Source organism: Lathamus discolor, chromosome 4 (genome assembly GCF_037157495.1).
Source record: "Lathamus discolor isolate bLatDis1 chromosome 4, bLatDis1.hap1, whole genome shotgun sequence".
Classification (NCBI taxonomy): domain Eukaryota; kingdom Metazoa; phylum Chordata; class Aves; order Psittaciformes; family Psittacidae; genus Lathamus; species Lathamus discolor.
This window is the reverse complement of record NC_088887.1, coordinates 34,837,441-34,852,369: the sequence shown is the minus strand read 5'-3', so window position 1 is coordinate 34,852,369 and position 14,929 is coordinate 34,837,441. Positions and strand designations below refer to the sequence as shown.

Sequence of the window (14,929 nt, the reverse complement as noted above, 5' to 3'; positions counted from 1 at the left end):
CTTGCAGAAGGAAGTTGTCTTCCACACAATCGAGGAACCTCCTGGATTGCTTGTGCCGTGCAGTGTCATCGTTCCAACAGATGTCAGGGTGGTTGAAGTCCCCCATGAGAACAAGGGCCTGTGAGTGTGAGGCTGTTCCTATCTGTCTGTAGAGTGCTTCATTCACAGAGTCCTCTTGATCAGGCAGCCTGTAGCAGATCCCCACAGTGATGTCCCCCACAGCTGTTCTCCCTTTAACCCTGACCCACAAACTCTCCGTTAACTGCTCACCTGTCCCCAGATGGAGTTCCATACTCTCCAGCCTATCCCTAACAGAAATAGCAACTCCTCCTCCCTGCCTGCCAGGCCTGTCTTTTCTGAAGAGCCTGTAACCTTCCATTCCAACACTCCAGTCATAGGAGCCATCCCACCATATTTCTGTGATGCCTATTATATCATACGCCCATAGACGTGCACACATCTCTAATTCCTCTTGTTTGTTCCCCATGCTATGGGCGTTTGTATAGAGGCATCTGAGCTGAGCTCCAAATGAAGCCGGCTCGTTGGCTGGAGCAGCTGGAATATCTCTACATTGCTCCGAGCATTTATTATAGGTGCTGGCAACTGACTGGGTGTTTTGAGATGGAATTATGCCCCCCTCCCCCAACACATCTAGTTTAAAGCCTACTTGACCAGTCTGGCAAGCCTCCTACCAAAACCACTCTTCCCCTTCATCAGAGCAGCTCCACCAGCCCCCAGTAGACCTGGCCTACAAACGTGGGTCCCGTGTTCAAGACACCCAAACCCCTGACTATGACACCACCCTTTTAACCATTTATTAACCTGGCCAATCCTCCTAGCCTTTTTAAGGTCCTCCCCTGTATCCTGGAGAATTGACGAAAAGACAATCTGAGCTCCAGAGCCCCTAACCACTTCTCCCAGGGCTCTGTAGCCTTTCTTTATGTTCCCCAGGCTGCTACCATCTATATCACTATAGTAAAAGAAGAATACATGCTTTCGCTTTTCCCTCCTCAATCCATATAAAGATGGATTACATTTTAAAATTCAGATCTAACAGAAGAACTACCAAAGCAACTAACAAAAATGTCTGTTTTCATCTGTAAAGAACTGCATGGTTTCTCTTGCTTACAGATGACAAGACATTCCAGTGCGAGATGTGTTTCAGATTCTTTTCTACAAACAGTAATCTCTCAAAACATAAGAAAAAGCATGGAGATAAGAAGTTTGCCTGTGAAATCTGCAATAAGATGTTTTACCGGAAGGATGTCATGCTAGACCATCAAAGACGACACTTAGAAGGTAAGTATGCTACAGATCAATCTAATTACTACTCTTGAAACAGCAGTAGAGGTGGGAAGGTAAAGGAATTGATTGTGTCATTGTTTTTGTTAATTGCCTGATCTTGAATATCAGGATGCAGTGAAATGTGACATTTATTAAAAATAATAGTAACAGTTGTCTAATTCTATGAAAAATTTTCCTAGTTTTTCATAGGCACCTACCTTTCAAAGGCACTTACCTTTTTTTTCAGTCTCACTGACTGGTTGTTGGCTTATTCTGCAGTAGTTTAGAGTAGCTGATTGTAATTACATCATTTTCTGTCTTTGAATTCTTTCTTTAAAAAAAAAAGAATTGTGGTCACTTGAAAATTTGAAGGCAGGGAATTAACTTGCAATGTAAAACTGAAAGTGATTATTGTATAAATATAGTATAAAGGGAATGCTGGGTGATGTTATCTTTCAAATTCTTGAGAATATATGAAAGTGAGACTAGAAGAGTTTACTGTTCAAAATCTCAAACATCTAAGGTTGTTATAGGTACGCAGACCCTGGGAAAACTTACGTGATAATAGATTGCCGAAGCATTAAAATGTCTCTAGCAATCTAGGTGATAAAACCAAAGGTGATTTAAGAAAAGCATCCAGATTGTCTAATTTGGTGCTGTGGGAGTAGCCAACTGCCACCAGCTGCTCCTGTGATTCAGACTTTTCTGTCATGAGCTGGAGGACAGCTAGACCAATGGATTGAATGGCAATGGCAAGGCGTCTCATGTTTAAGTGTCACCAGAACATCAGCAGCCCTCTTCTTCCCTGAAAGTAGCAGGGAAAGAGGTGTGAAATCCTCATGGAGCATAAAAGATGGTGCAGGATGGTTGCTTCTCTCCTTAGAGGCTGTGAGGGGAAATTTCTGGGCCAGATATCAGATTGAAGTGTCAAGGTCTACTAGATGTGCCTGTTTCCATGTGCTGACAATAAGTGTTTGTTTTCAGACACTTTATAACTGGTGTAAAAACCATTAAGCCATAATACATCACTTTGGTTGACTGTTTTTATATTCTTAAGACACCATTTTAATTTTGAAGTTATCCTTTTGTTAGCAATTAAATTCTGCATTGAGGCTCTTCCCAGTGTTTCACTCTTCTTTACAGTATTCACCTGAAAGGGCATGCAGATTGGAGTGGAAAACCATGGTTTATTTTTTTTTTGTTTTGTTTTTTTGATGGGGACTGTTCTGTTAAGGGGTGAGGCGTGTGAAAAGAGAAGACTTTGAGCACAACACAGAAAACATGGTTCGCTACAAGAAGGAGCCTTCAGGATGCCCCGTGTGCGGGAAGGTACGTGTCTTTGCCAGCATGCACCATGCAAAGCTCTGCATTGTAGCTCCAAGGATACTGCAGGGGTAGGGTGTGCCTCAACCCAGCACCTTCAAATGAGTTACTGTGGCATAACAAGTTATCACCTGTGTATTAAACCGCAGTAGCAGCCTACCTGGATAGTCACACAGTCCGCCAAAAAGTTGAGGTGAATGACTTGTACTAAGGTGTGTGCCAAGTCATATTACCTCACAACTCTGACAGACACAAGGTTAGTTGCCAGTGAGTTACCATGTCATCCAGCTAAGACATTACTCTTCAAACTGCCTTAGCCCCATTATATATCCAAGCCCACTGTGGCCATGGCTGGTGGGAGCTGATAGGACAAAGAGAAGAACAAAACTGAAGTTCAGACTCAACTTTTTTTCAGGACATGTAGCACAATGTCGAGTGTAATATGGTCTCTGTGTCTGCCAGTGAAATGTCATGGCTTATGTCACTTAGAGGGAAGTTTTCCTGCTGGAATGTAAACAGCTGGAGCTGACTGTGCACTGGGAATAATTTTCTATTAGAAATCAAAGTGAATTCATGGTGTGGTCATGGCACTGTTGTATTTGGGTGTTTAACACTCATGACCTTAAGTTGCCGTTATCACAGGTACAAAGACTGTGAATTTAACTAATGATTTTATAGTGCAAGATGTACTCAAGCAACTCAAGCTGGTGTGTAGACCTTTCATTTTGATGCTTTGGTTATGTTACATATCAATGGAGGTAGATTCTGTGGATGTGTCTTTTTATAGATAGGTGGAACATCAGTGACTCAAAAGACACTATCTAAATATTTCTAAATCTACCCTATGTAATTCTGGTGCCGCGTTTTTGGAAGTCTGCCTCTGATGAATGGCCAATTTCAGCCAGCTCCTTGGAATTGTAAACCTGTATTTTGCTGTGCCAGCAGCTTCTGAGGTAGCCTGCTGGCTGAATAACAGGAGTTCCTACGTGTTTCTGGCCAGAGTGAATGAAACAGGACAGTAAATTTGTTCTGTGCTATCCACTGAATAACTTGCAAAGAACTGCAGCCCTGGTGGACAGGATACAACCCCTTTTCGTTCCTCCTTCTCTTTTAGGTATTTTCATGTAGAAGCAATATGAACAAACACCTGTTAACACATGGAGACAAGAAATACACTTGTGAAATCTGTGGACGTAAATTTTTCAGGGTGGATGTGTTGAGAGATCACATTCACGTCCATTTTAAGGTATTGTGTTAATTTATTCAAAAAAAGGTATGTTATTTAACAGGCACTCGGACATATCAATAAATACACTGAGACTGTTATGGTCACATGTTCATAGTGGCAACAGAACAGTGAATACATACCCTGTGCAGTGATGTTTCTACAGCAGGCTCACCAGTTGTGCTCTGATTTACCCATGGCTCTTTCGCTACATCTGGATTGCTACAGAGTATGTAGACTACCACATTTTAACTTATTTCAGCTGTCACTGCAGAGCACTTTTCTGAATGCTGTGGGACAACCACCTCTGTGATCTTTTGTGAATCACAGAGGTTGCTTAGTTTAAAGTGGAGAGAATAATTTATCAGTTAGGCTGCAGACATGTTCTAGTTGTAGTTTGGTTGGGCTGAGGGGTTACTGTCATGCCCTGTCTTTGTGGGGAAAAAACAAACGAGAACTAACTGTTCCTGCCCTCTCCATGCCACTGATTGTGATTCTCTTGTATATGCTAGCATAACTGCCTATGTATCAAGTTTCTTACCTGGTTTTATCAAAGTATTCTAAATCACAAAAATACCCTTATTAATAGTGCTTAATCAAACCTAGATTATTTTAATGTCCCTAAGATAGCACTGAATTATAAGGAATTTAATTGAAAGGGAATTGTATTACTCAGTGGTTTTCATAAAGATGCTTTTATGGATGTAACACTGTCCCAGTGCAGTCTCTGCTAACATTAGAGTTCACAGAATCACAGAAAGGTTGAGGCTGGAAGGGACTACCGGATGTCATCTAGTCCAACCTCCCTGCTAAAGCAGGGTCACCTAGAGCACATTACACAGCAATTGTGTCCAGATGGATCTTGAGTATCTCCAGGGAAGGAGACTCCACAACCTTTCTGGACAACCTATTACAATGCTCAGTTTGTACGTAATAAATAGAGTATTATTTATGTGGATAAACAGTTTCTCCTTGTTTAGTCATGGACAGAGAAACTTTGTTTACCTGAATTGAATGAGTCAGCAGGGTATTTTAAATAAATAATATTACAGCAATTGCTAATGCTGCATGGCAACAAAACTTACCAGGCATTACCTTTTGAAATAGAAGTTTAATCCATTAAAACATAATATTCTTTCCCACCCTACACAGGACATAGCACTGATGGATGATCACCAGAGAGAAGAGTTCATTGGTAAAATTGGAATCTCATCAGAGGAAAACGATGACAACTCTGATGAAAGTGCAGATTCTGAGCCTCACAAGTATAGCTGCAAAAGGTGCCAGGTACCTTTAAATACTTTCAAATTAACTTGGTTTTGGATGGGAGGAGGGAGTAGAGATGTCCATAAATCAGTCAGAATTTTAAGTAACATTAAGGGTTCACAAACAGAAGGCCAGTCCACAGGTCTGCTCTCTTCTGCTGTGCTTGTTACCTCTAATCTGTGAAGTTGATGCTGTTGCATAAGACTTGAGGTGGTGTTTTGTAAGGTGAATGCTGAACTCTTAAAAAGAGAAATGCAAATACATACATTTATCTGTGTGGAAGGAAGCAAGCAAGCAAAACTGGAGAAAGAAAGGAACATTCAGATCTTACACTATCCTTTAATTATATGCAAATTAAAATAGCTACAGCATTTCTGAATTATACAGTCCACAAATTGATTAACTTTGATGAGATCAGGTGGTCCTCGAGTGGATATCTAATTTGGAGGATTAAGACTGCTGCTTATGTTAAGTGTCACTGGTTATTCATGGCTTACTTTCATTACTAACAGGGTGGCATTAGAAGTACTGCTGGAACATACTTTACTCAGCTGTCAGCTGAGAGAGGAAGACTTTTTAAACCTCATACTGCATGGCTTTTGCCATTTTGGAAAGTAGTAATGGGGAAAAATGGAGTCTTTAAGGCCCATTTGGAGTCTGTGGCCTTAGTGGGCAAGCACACTGTGCTGGGGCAGGCGGAATGCAATAGCAACCACTGAGAACAGCAAAACTAGCCAAACTGACACAGGGACAGTGGAATTTTGGTGTTTAAACCACTAACTTGGCCCCTTGAAATTAGAGCTTATTTCACAGTCTACACTTAATGTCGTGAAAGTGTTCAATTTATCTTCATTTTAAAGACATGAAGATAATAATATTTGAGTTTTCTGTTCCTACACGTGAACTGGTTTTAAGTGCAAACTGATTTTAAGCTTATGCCACTGAGCATAAGAAGATGGGTATTGCAGCAGTTAATTACATGCTTACTTTCAATGTGTTGATTTAATGCCTGACACTTAATGGGTTCTTAAACTATATAAAATTGTATGCTTCCAAATGAGGGCAGTTGTGCCATTCAGATGACAAAGCTCTTTTTGGAACTGGGTCTTTTAGCACTTTTGCAGGTGTTTGTGAAGCAAACAGTTGTGTAAGGCAACAGCTGTGGAAAATGAATATTAGCTGTAATGAGACAGGGAGTCTCTTTTTGGCTGAAAATATCTGTTCACACATCTCTAAAGGAGAGCAACATATGAACGAGTCTTAGTGAAATATCTCTTCTGAGCTTTTTAAGAATCTCTTTTTTTTTTTCTCATCCCAAATATACTGTCACTAAGCTGTGCAGTGCTGTCAGAAATAGCCTGACTAGTTCTAAAATCAGAGCAAAACATTGTGCCATTATGGCCCTTTCTCCTGAGATGTTGGAGCATATATGCGTATGCAGGGTTACTTAGCCCAGGGAGCCGAGTAGTGGAGCACCTATCTGTTGTAGTTGTAGCTCTTCCAGGAGATGAGCTACAATCACTGCCTGCAGGGCCTAGAAATACCAATTCTTCTGGAGCTAGTGCCAGTGCTTACTATGCAGAGTAGATGCCTCTACCATGCCCCTACAGCCTAAAAGACATTTTTTCCATCTGTGGCATCCTTGCTTTGACAGCTAGTGGAGGTTGGACACGGCTCTCTCCAAGGCTGTTCCTTAGTGCACAAGTAATTAGAGGTCCTCTACTTGTGCAGCATAGGAAGCAGAGATACTGTCTCAAACTAGTTTTCCAAATGAGTTAACTAATATCCTTTAGCAGTGTGCTTGTAATGGCCAAAGGTGTTCAAGCCTAAATCCAGCTTTCACAGATTTTTCATTTAGTGATGCAGAGGGTATTTGTCTGCTAGCTCTGACTCTAGATGTCATAATGTGTTGCTAGATTGTTGCTGTTCCCAAGAACATTTTTCCCCTTTCATTCACTATTGGTTCATTCTGCAGCTGACTTTCGGCAGAGGGAAGGAGTATCTGAAGCACATCATGGACGTGCACAAGGAGAAAGGCTATGGCTGTAGCATTTGCAACCGACGTTTTGCCTTGAAGGCAACTTACCATGCGCACATGGTCATTCATCGGGAAAACCTGCCTGATCCTAATGTGCAGAAGTAAGATGATGTGTTGGACTGATAAGTGAAGCTATCTTTCTGAAGTTACAGTGGCTCTGCCACCTGATGCTTGTAGAGAACTGGGCTGTACTAAAATATCTGAAACTGTATAATGGGTGTTAAAATGCTTACTAAAAGCTTTAAATATATATCACTAATGATTCACTCCACGCTGATGCTTAGTTTGGGGTTCGTAAAGTGTAAATCTGTGATTTTGGTGAATACTTTCTAAAGAGTATCATTTGAAGATTTAGCAGTGCCTGACTGCTCCAAGCTTGCAGTGAACTTATGGGTTTCCTGAGCCTCATTTAAAAAAATAAATTTATGTTTCAGGGAACTTTTGTAGTAATAAATATTTCCAAATGGCATGCAGTTACTAACAGAAATGCCTGAAAACCACCTCTGTCTCAAGAAAAGAATCATGGTTTCTGGTGTCTGTTTTCAGATACATCCATCCATGTGAAATCTGTGGAAGGATCTTTAACAGTATAGGAAATCTGGAAAGACATAAGCTTATACATACAGGTAAAGATGTTGTGTTTCTTTATTATTATCAGTATTAAAAAGAACTTTATGTTGCCGGTGCCTGCCTTATGTTTTTCAGGAGGAAGCAAGTTATGTGTTTTTACTGTAAGTTACAATAAGATAAATGTTATATTTGTGCTTTTTTCTAAAGCAGGTAGTATTAATGAAGATATTTGGTCTAGGCACACAATCCAGGATCCTCATTAATAATATGCAGGATTCACCTGCTACAAATCCTAATTCTAAATTCTGTTCCTCCCAAACTCTTATCCATGCTATCTTCTCACCATTACATAGGCTGAAAACTGCTACTGCAAAATCATTTTTAACAGCTCATTATTATTTCATGCTATTCAGTATGTTCCTACCTCAGATTTCACACCAAAAGCCAGCTTTTCTCTCACTCCAAAGTGTTTTGGTTTAGTTTGAGCTACAATATGCATGAAAGATGTGGTTGACAACACAGGTGGACTGTTGCCCTCTAATTAGTCAGATTTTAGGAGATGCACATTTTTCATTAACATCTTTTTTTGTTTATGTTGTCTTTCAAATTTATTTTTAAGGTGTAAAAAGTCATGCTTGTGAGCAATGTGGCAAATCATTTGCTAGAAAAGACATGTTAAAAGAACATATGCGAGTCCATGATAATATCCGAGAATACTTGTGTGCAGAATGTGGCAAAGGTATGTCTAATGCCTCATTTTCCGTTAATTGTGATACTGAATAGCAGGTGAATATCTGAATTAAACTTCAGAATTGAACTTCCATTCTTAGAATATTGGGAAGGTCCTTGGAGTGCTGTAAATCCTGCAGATTTGAGAGGCAGAAACTATATTAATCAAAAGCCTTATGGTTGCATAAACTATCCCTAATTTTATACAATTTTGTTTCATGGCCTGCAAGCCAAAATTAATTTTGATAAAATTTGCTTCTGTCAGGTGGAGGAGTGCTTGCCTGACTGAGTTCCAATGCATCTGCAGCACAAAAGTGAATACAAGTTAATTTTTCCATTCTAGGTTGTTTTCAGGCTTAAGAAATAGAGTAATTTCTCTCTGTAAGAGCTTAAAGAGTCAAGGTTGCTTTGACTTTTCGAATTGTTCTCGTTATAACTTGAACAAATCTGAACTGGTATTTTAGTGGCAGGCAGTAAGTCTGACATCTCTAATGGTGTCTTGTATTTGCTTGTCCTTGCTGTTTTGCTTCTTCCTCACTGTTTACTTAGATGTTTTCCAGAGCTTTTTTCCTGGAATTCAAATAATAATGATAACGTACACTGCTACCTGAACAATTAAAAATATGCAATTGTGGACACACAGCAAATACTATCTTAGAGCTTTTGGTTAACAACATGTTGATACCAAGTTCTCCTTTAAGGTGGGAGCAATGGACTAATTGTCACATTGTACCCTTTATCTCACAGGAATGAAGACGAAACATGCACTTCGTCACCACATGAAACTTCACAAAGGGATTAAAGAATATGAATGCAAGGAATGTCACCGAAAATTTGCACAGAAAGTCAACATGTTAAAACATTACAAAAGACACACAGGTGAGGTCTCTAAAGATGTACAGAAGTTGCACTGAATCAGTTAAATCCTTCCTGAAAGAATTCTTAATGTACAATGGTCTGAGAGTAAAAGGAAAACTAATAAAAATATGCATATTCTGCTTTTTGAAAAGTGAGATTTGAGCTTTTGTCAGCCAAGACCACCTGATATGCAATGAAAATACATAGTTTAGATGGGTTTGTGTTTTGCTTTTTAAGAGAGGTTGCTTTGGTCTAGGATAGGTCTAGAGTGTTTGATTTGTTTTAAGTTAGTCTTCAGGTTCTCATTTCCTGAAAATGAAAACAAAATTTTACTTCCCACATCAGTTTCCTTTGCATTCATTTTCTGACAGATATGGTGGCATGGCTTAGATAAAACTAGCTGGTGAAGCTGCGCTGGTGCTTCTTATTTGGCTGTGATTTCCTTAGTATTTTTTTAGTTAATATGAGATTTGGAATAGTCCCAGATACCTTAAACTGTTTTCACTCTGAATGCTAAATGTGCTCTTCATGCAGGAATCAAGGATTTCATGTGTGAGCTTTGTGGCAAGACATTTAGTGAAAGAAATACAATGGAGACTCACAAGTTGATTCATACAGGTAAACCCTCTTCCAAACAGTATCCAAAGACAGTATCTTAATTTTGTTCCTAGGCTTGCTGTAGACTTGCCAGTCTCGGAACTAGTGTTACACGGCATGTTACCAACATAAAATTGTTCCTCTTGTTGTGATGCTGACAATACAATCCTCATCTTTGGGGCTGTTGATAACAGCGTTTCCCTCCATCTGCCACCAGTAGGAAAACAGTGGACATGTTCAGTCTGTGATAAGAAGTATGTCACTGATTACATGCTGCAGAAGCACATCCAGCTTACTCATGATAAGGTAGAAGCCCAGAGCTGTCAGCTGTGTGGGACAAAGGTTTCTACCAGAGCATCCATGAGTCGACATATGAGGCGTAAACATCCAGAGGTAAGTTAGTTTGGCGTTTTAGCAAGTGTCTGTTAAGCATGCACTTAACTGAATCAGCCCTTTCATTATGTTATGTTTCAGTAGTAAACATATCAATTGTCAGCCCCTAAAATTGAAGTTCTGATTATTTAAATCCCTTTTCTTTTGCTGCCCCAGCTTAAATGTATATTTTTTCCTGTTTTGTCTTCATCCATTAGTGAGTATAATTGATTCTTTTTTCCCCATTGTGTTCTCTGTATTCAGAAGTGCTCTGAAAGAGGTGGTGAATAGAGACATGATGGCAGCATCTGCTGATGGTACAAAATTATTCTTAGTATTAAAGATGATTGCTGACTGCAGAGAATCTGGATTAGAGGCATGTTTTGTCTAACCCAAAGGGGTTCTTTTCTGTGTTCTAAATTTCTGAATAGCTATTGTGTTTCTCCTCAGCATTTCTTGTTTAGGTTGACTGAGGCTTGTCTGTTCCCTTTGAGGCTTTTTTTTTTTATCATTAGTATTGCTTTGCCATGAACATTTTATTATCATGACATGGGGAAGAAGTTAACAAAAAGCTTTCTTTATTGATTTTTTGATTAAAAATGCAGCTATATATCTGCAATACAGAGGGCAATTTGTTTCAGTTCTTTGATAAGCTGAGATTTATAGATTCAGCTGCAAATAATGGAGTAGGACACAGTTGATAGGTTTATAAATAGAAATGCTAAAATAATATTTTTCAAACACATTGTTTTCTGTAGAATTTATCACTTGTGTTCTACCTAGACTATAAAAATCAACATATTCTTCTACTGTCATCTTTAAACTTTGCTGGTTTTCAGCAAGAAGAAAAATATTAGATGCCAAAAGGTTATTTTTTTAAAGCCATGGTTAATGCCTTTGTATTAAATGATATGTGTAATATGTTAGATTGCATCATTTTTGCTTTGTGACAGGATTTATTAGGGCACTGCTTTATTGTTTGACTGTGGTTGTCATTGTTGAACTGCTGCAGTTAACCAGCAGATACCCCTTTGCCTACAGATTCTGTCTGTGAGGATTGATGATTTAGAGCAGCTGCCAGAGACTACTACCATTGATGCCTCCTCAATTGGGATTGTTCAGGTAAATTCCTTATTGCAGAACTTTGGTGGCAGCTACTGAAGGGTGAGGAGGGGACATTACTTTTTTGGTACATAACATAGCTGGGCACAGGCTGATGGACAAAAAATGTGCTTTTTTAGAGAGTCAGCCCCAGCTTAACATGTGTAAGCAGATGCAAACTGTTATGTTTTGTTGGTTAACATGGGTGCTGTTAAAATGTGTTTCTCCAGCCAGAATTAGCCTTGGAACAGGGAGAATTACCGGAAGGGAAACAGCATATGAAAGCTCCTAAACGTGGTCAGAAACGAAAACAAAAGTCAGGTGAGGAGGAGGAAGCTCAAGTGCCTGAGGACCCTGCCTTCAGTGAATACACAGAGAAGGAAGGTGAATTCACGGGGAATGTTGGAGATGAGACTAATTCAGCTGTCCAGAGCATCCAGCAGGTGAGCTCCAGTAGCAATGTGATGGGTAGCAGCTCTGCTTAGAGGGATAGCCCTTCTTTTCTCCTGATAGCAAACAGAAAAAACTGATGGGAACATCTAGAGCTAATATGATAAATTGTGGTAATATGAAGGTGAACACGGACTTTTAAAAAACAAGCAGTTGGACCATTACGCTCCTTATGTTTGTTTTTATTTCTTTTGGTGTTACCACCTCCTTGTTTGCCAGAGCACTAACTGGCTGAACCTGTGACTGAAAATGTGAAACTTAATTTGGCTGCTTGTTTTGAATACTGTGTATGCCTCCCTCCCATTACATTCTTATTTCTCTGTGGAAGTTGTTATATTCCAAGCTTTCTGTGTTCCCCTCTATGTGTATGATTTCTTTTGCTGGCAGTAGCAATCTCAGCCCATGAGCACTCAGGTGATCTTTCTTGATGCTTGATATATGGTGGTCATCTGCAAGATATAAGGCTGAGTTACCTTTCTGTTTTTCCTCAGGTGGTGGTCACCCTTGGCGACCCAAATGTCACAGCCCCTTCCAGTTCTGTCGGGATGACAAATATCACTGTTACCCCCATTACAACGGCAGCTGGAACCCAGTTCACAAACCTCCAGCCTGTGGCTGTGGGACATCTGACAGCTCCTGAACGCCAGCTGCAGCTGGACAACTCAATTCTCACCGTGACGTTTGACACTGTCAGTGGTTCTGCCATGCTGCACAACCGCCAAAATGACATTCAGATCCAGCCGCAGCCAGAGGCAGCCAATCCTCAGTCTGTGGCCCATTTTATAAACCTGACCACCTTGGTGAACTCCATTGCTCCTCTAGGGAACCAGATAACAGAACAGCATCCTCTGACGTGGAGGTCAGTGCCTCAGACTGATGTCTTGCAGCCCCAGGCACAGCCAACGCAACAGCAGTCAGGACAGCAACAGGTTCAAACAGAGCAACAACAACAGATGTATAGCTACTAATTTATACTTTGACAAATTTTGAAATGGACAGTCCTCAGAGACAAAAACACAGAGACTTTTGGAAAATTTCTAATAGGATTGTTTGCTGGATACCAAACAGAGATGGGCAAATGTTTATACAAGGAAATGTAAGCTAAAATTGGCATAGCACCCTGCAACACCCTAACCTTGAGGTTCTCACACTGTCTCCAGACCTTGCACTGTCTTAAAAAAAAAAAAAAATTAAACAAATCTCACCATAAATTTAGCACCTCCTTGCGCTGTGTATTTTATGCAGTAAGACTGAGATTTGACAAAAGCGTCATAACACATCTTAACCAAAGCAGGGAGATCCTAAATATCACGGCATTGGTGATTTACAAAACCCTTTCAGCCATACTATGTCTCTTCGTTCCAGTCTGGAAATTACATCTGACGACCTTGTTCACAGTGAGGTGGAATGCATTTGCAGTCAGCTGGTGGAGACTGAAATGTAAAGACACAAATGGGCACCAGAGTAATTGTCTTGCTTTTTATCTTCTTTAGGTCTTGTATCTAACAACATTGATAAAGTAGGTGGAAGTTGGGGCTTCGGGGGAGTGAGTGTGGTGTGCAAGAAAATATACCAATTTCACAAAGTATTTCCATTTTAGTCGTGGTAAAAACCCTGTACCCATAACAAAGTGTTAGTGCTACTTTAATCAGATAGCTGGTCTAATGGTAAAGCAACTTTTATGGTCTTCAGTCAAGTTTGAATCAAACCAATTATGAGCTGAAAAATGAATGTGATACAGCTTTATGTAATTTTTCAAAGAGCTCTTTAAGTCTTGCTTTTAGCTACTAGGCCTGAAGAGCCAGCAGTCCCCTTTGATCAAGTTCAGGATGTGAATTTTTCTTCAAATATTATTCTTTCATCACGTAATAAACATTTGAGAAAGCATTCTTTTTATATATATATACATATATATATATATATAGCCTTTGTACAGTACTGTGCATTGCTGGTGAGTATTTGAGTGAAAAGCACGGGTATCAATATGATTATTTTTTTTCATCCCCATATTGCCCTTTCTCACAGAAATAATGTACGGGTTCTACTCCTTCTGTTTCCAAAACTGATTTACAAAATTTATAGTCACACACAAGATTGCATGAAACGCAGGAACAAAGAATGTCTGAAGCATGTTCTGCCACATGGAGGCAGCATGCCCTAGTATATAATGGGCAAGGTTTGCATGACTGGGATAAAAATAATGGCTGGGTCAAATGCATTGTTGCTGATACACTTTCATTCCATTCTCCATACATTGATGTGCAGTGTGGACTTTTGCATGTCAAGAAGATAGTATCTTTCCCACAGAGAAAAAGCAGCTGATATCAAAAAGGAATAAACTAAAAAAAAAAACCCCATAAAAAATGTTGCTGCCTGGAATCCTGAAAGACAAATCTGTACTTCCAGCTGTAGCTGAAGAACAAGGTGCTCTGGGGCAGCAGACTGAGCCACAGAACCACGCGAAAGCTTTTTGCTGAGGATAAAGGAGCTGCTGTGTTTGACACTGAAGATAGATTGATGGTTGTAAAAATCCTGTCTGTGCCTATCGTATTTATGAAAATGTTCTATGTATTAGCAAAAAATATGAGTAGGAATGACTTCAGCTTTGAAAGTCTGTATTAACATGGACTACTTGACCCCTGGAGGATGCCTTATAATTGCTACAACAAACTTCCAAAGTATAAATGTCAATTGAAATTAATCTGCAGTGGTTTTCTTGGTGCCATAGCAGTGTCCAGATACTCACCATGCTAGGCTCTGTGTAAAGTTTAGTTGCAACAGAACGTGTAGGAATGGGGTTTTTGGAGACAGGTTTTGTGTGTCAGGAACAGAATTACTTGTAGGTAAGTCTGTAAAATGTCTGCATGGCAGAGACCTGTATTTGATGGGACAAGGATGCATATCTGAAAGAAAATAACTTTTACTGGTGTGGGAAAAGGAATTCTTCATTCCATGGCCCCTTCTCTCTTTCTCAGATCCTTTTAAGACAAATTGTGAGATCCTGTGATTTTATTGGCATCCCAACATCCTGAGAAATACGGTTTTATGCCCCTCTATTACCAGGATTATTTTGTTGCAAGCTTGAGCCAGTTAAGTTTCTCATCAGCTGTCCTGTC

The 14,929-nt window shown here is 39.8% G+C and overlaps 1 protein-coding gene across 6 annotated transcripts in view; it reads left to right on the top strand.

The window, feature by feature from the left end:
- Window positions 1–14,514, top strand: part of PRDM15 (PR/SET domain 15) — a 39,264-nt gene extending 24,750 nt beyond the window's left edge. For 5 of the 6 annotated variants that reach the window (XM_065677008.1, XM_065677007.1, XM_065677005.1 and 2 more), the window contains 13 exons: window positions 1,132–1,299; window positions 2,519–2,613; window positions 3,722–3,853; window positions 4,985–5,119; window positions 7,074–7,237; window positions 7,683–7,762; window positions 8,326–8,445; window positions 9,183–9,314; window positions 9,828–9,911; window positions 10,108–10,283; window positions 11,304–11,384; window positions 11,594–11,806; window positions 12,305–14,514. In XM_065677008.1, the coding sequence (XP_065533080.1) occupies window positions 1,132–1,299; window positions 2,519–2,613; window positions 3,722–3,853; window positions 4,985–5,119; window positions 7,074–7,237; window positions 7,683–7,762; window positions 8,326–8,445; window positions 9,183–9,314; window positions 9,828–9,911; window positions 10,108–10,283; window positions 11,304–11,384; window positions 11,594–11,806; window positions 12,305–12,781 (2,057 nt within the window). In that variant the 3' untranslated portion in view covers window positions 12,782–14,514. The remainder of the gene's footprint in view (window positions 1–1,131; window positions 1,300–2,518; window positions 2,614–3,721; window positions 3,854–4,984; window positions 5,120–7,073; window positions 7,238–7,682; window positions 7,763–8,325; window positions 8,446–9,182; window positions 9,315–9,827; window positions 9,912–10,107; window positions 10,284–11,303; window positions 11,385–11,593; window positions 11,807–12,304) is intronic. The other variant, XM_065677006.1, reaches the window with a different exon arrangement.
- The last annotated feature ends 415 nt before the right edge of the window (window positions 14,515–14,929 follow it).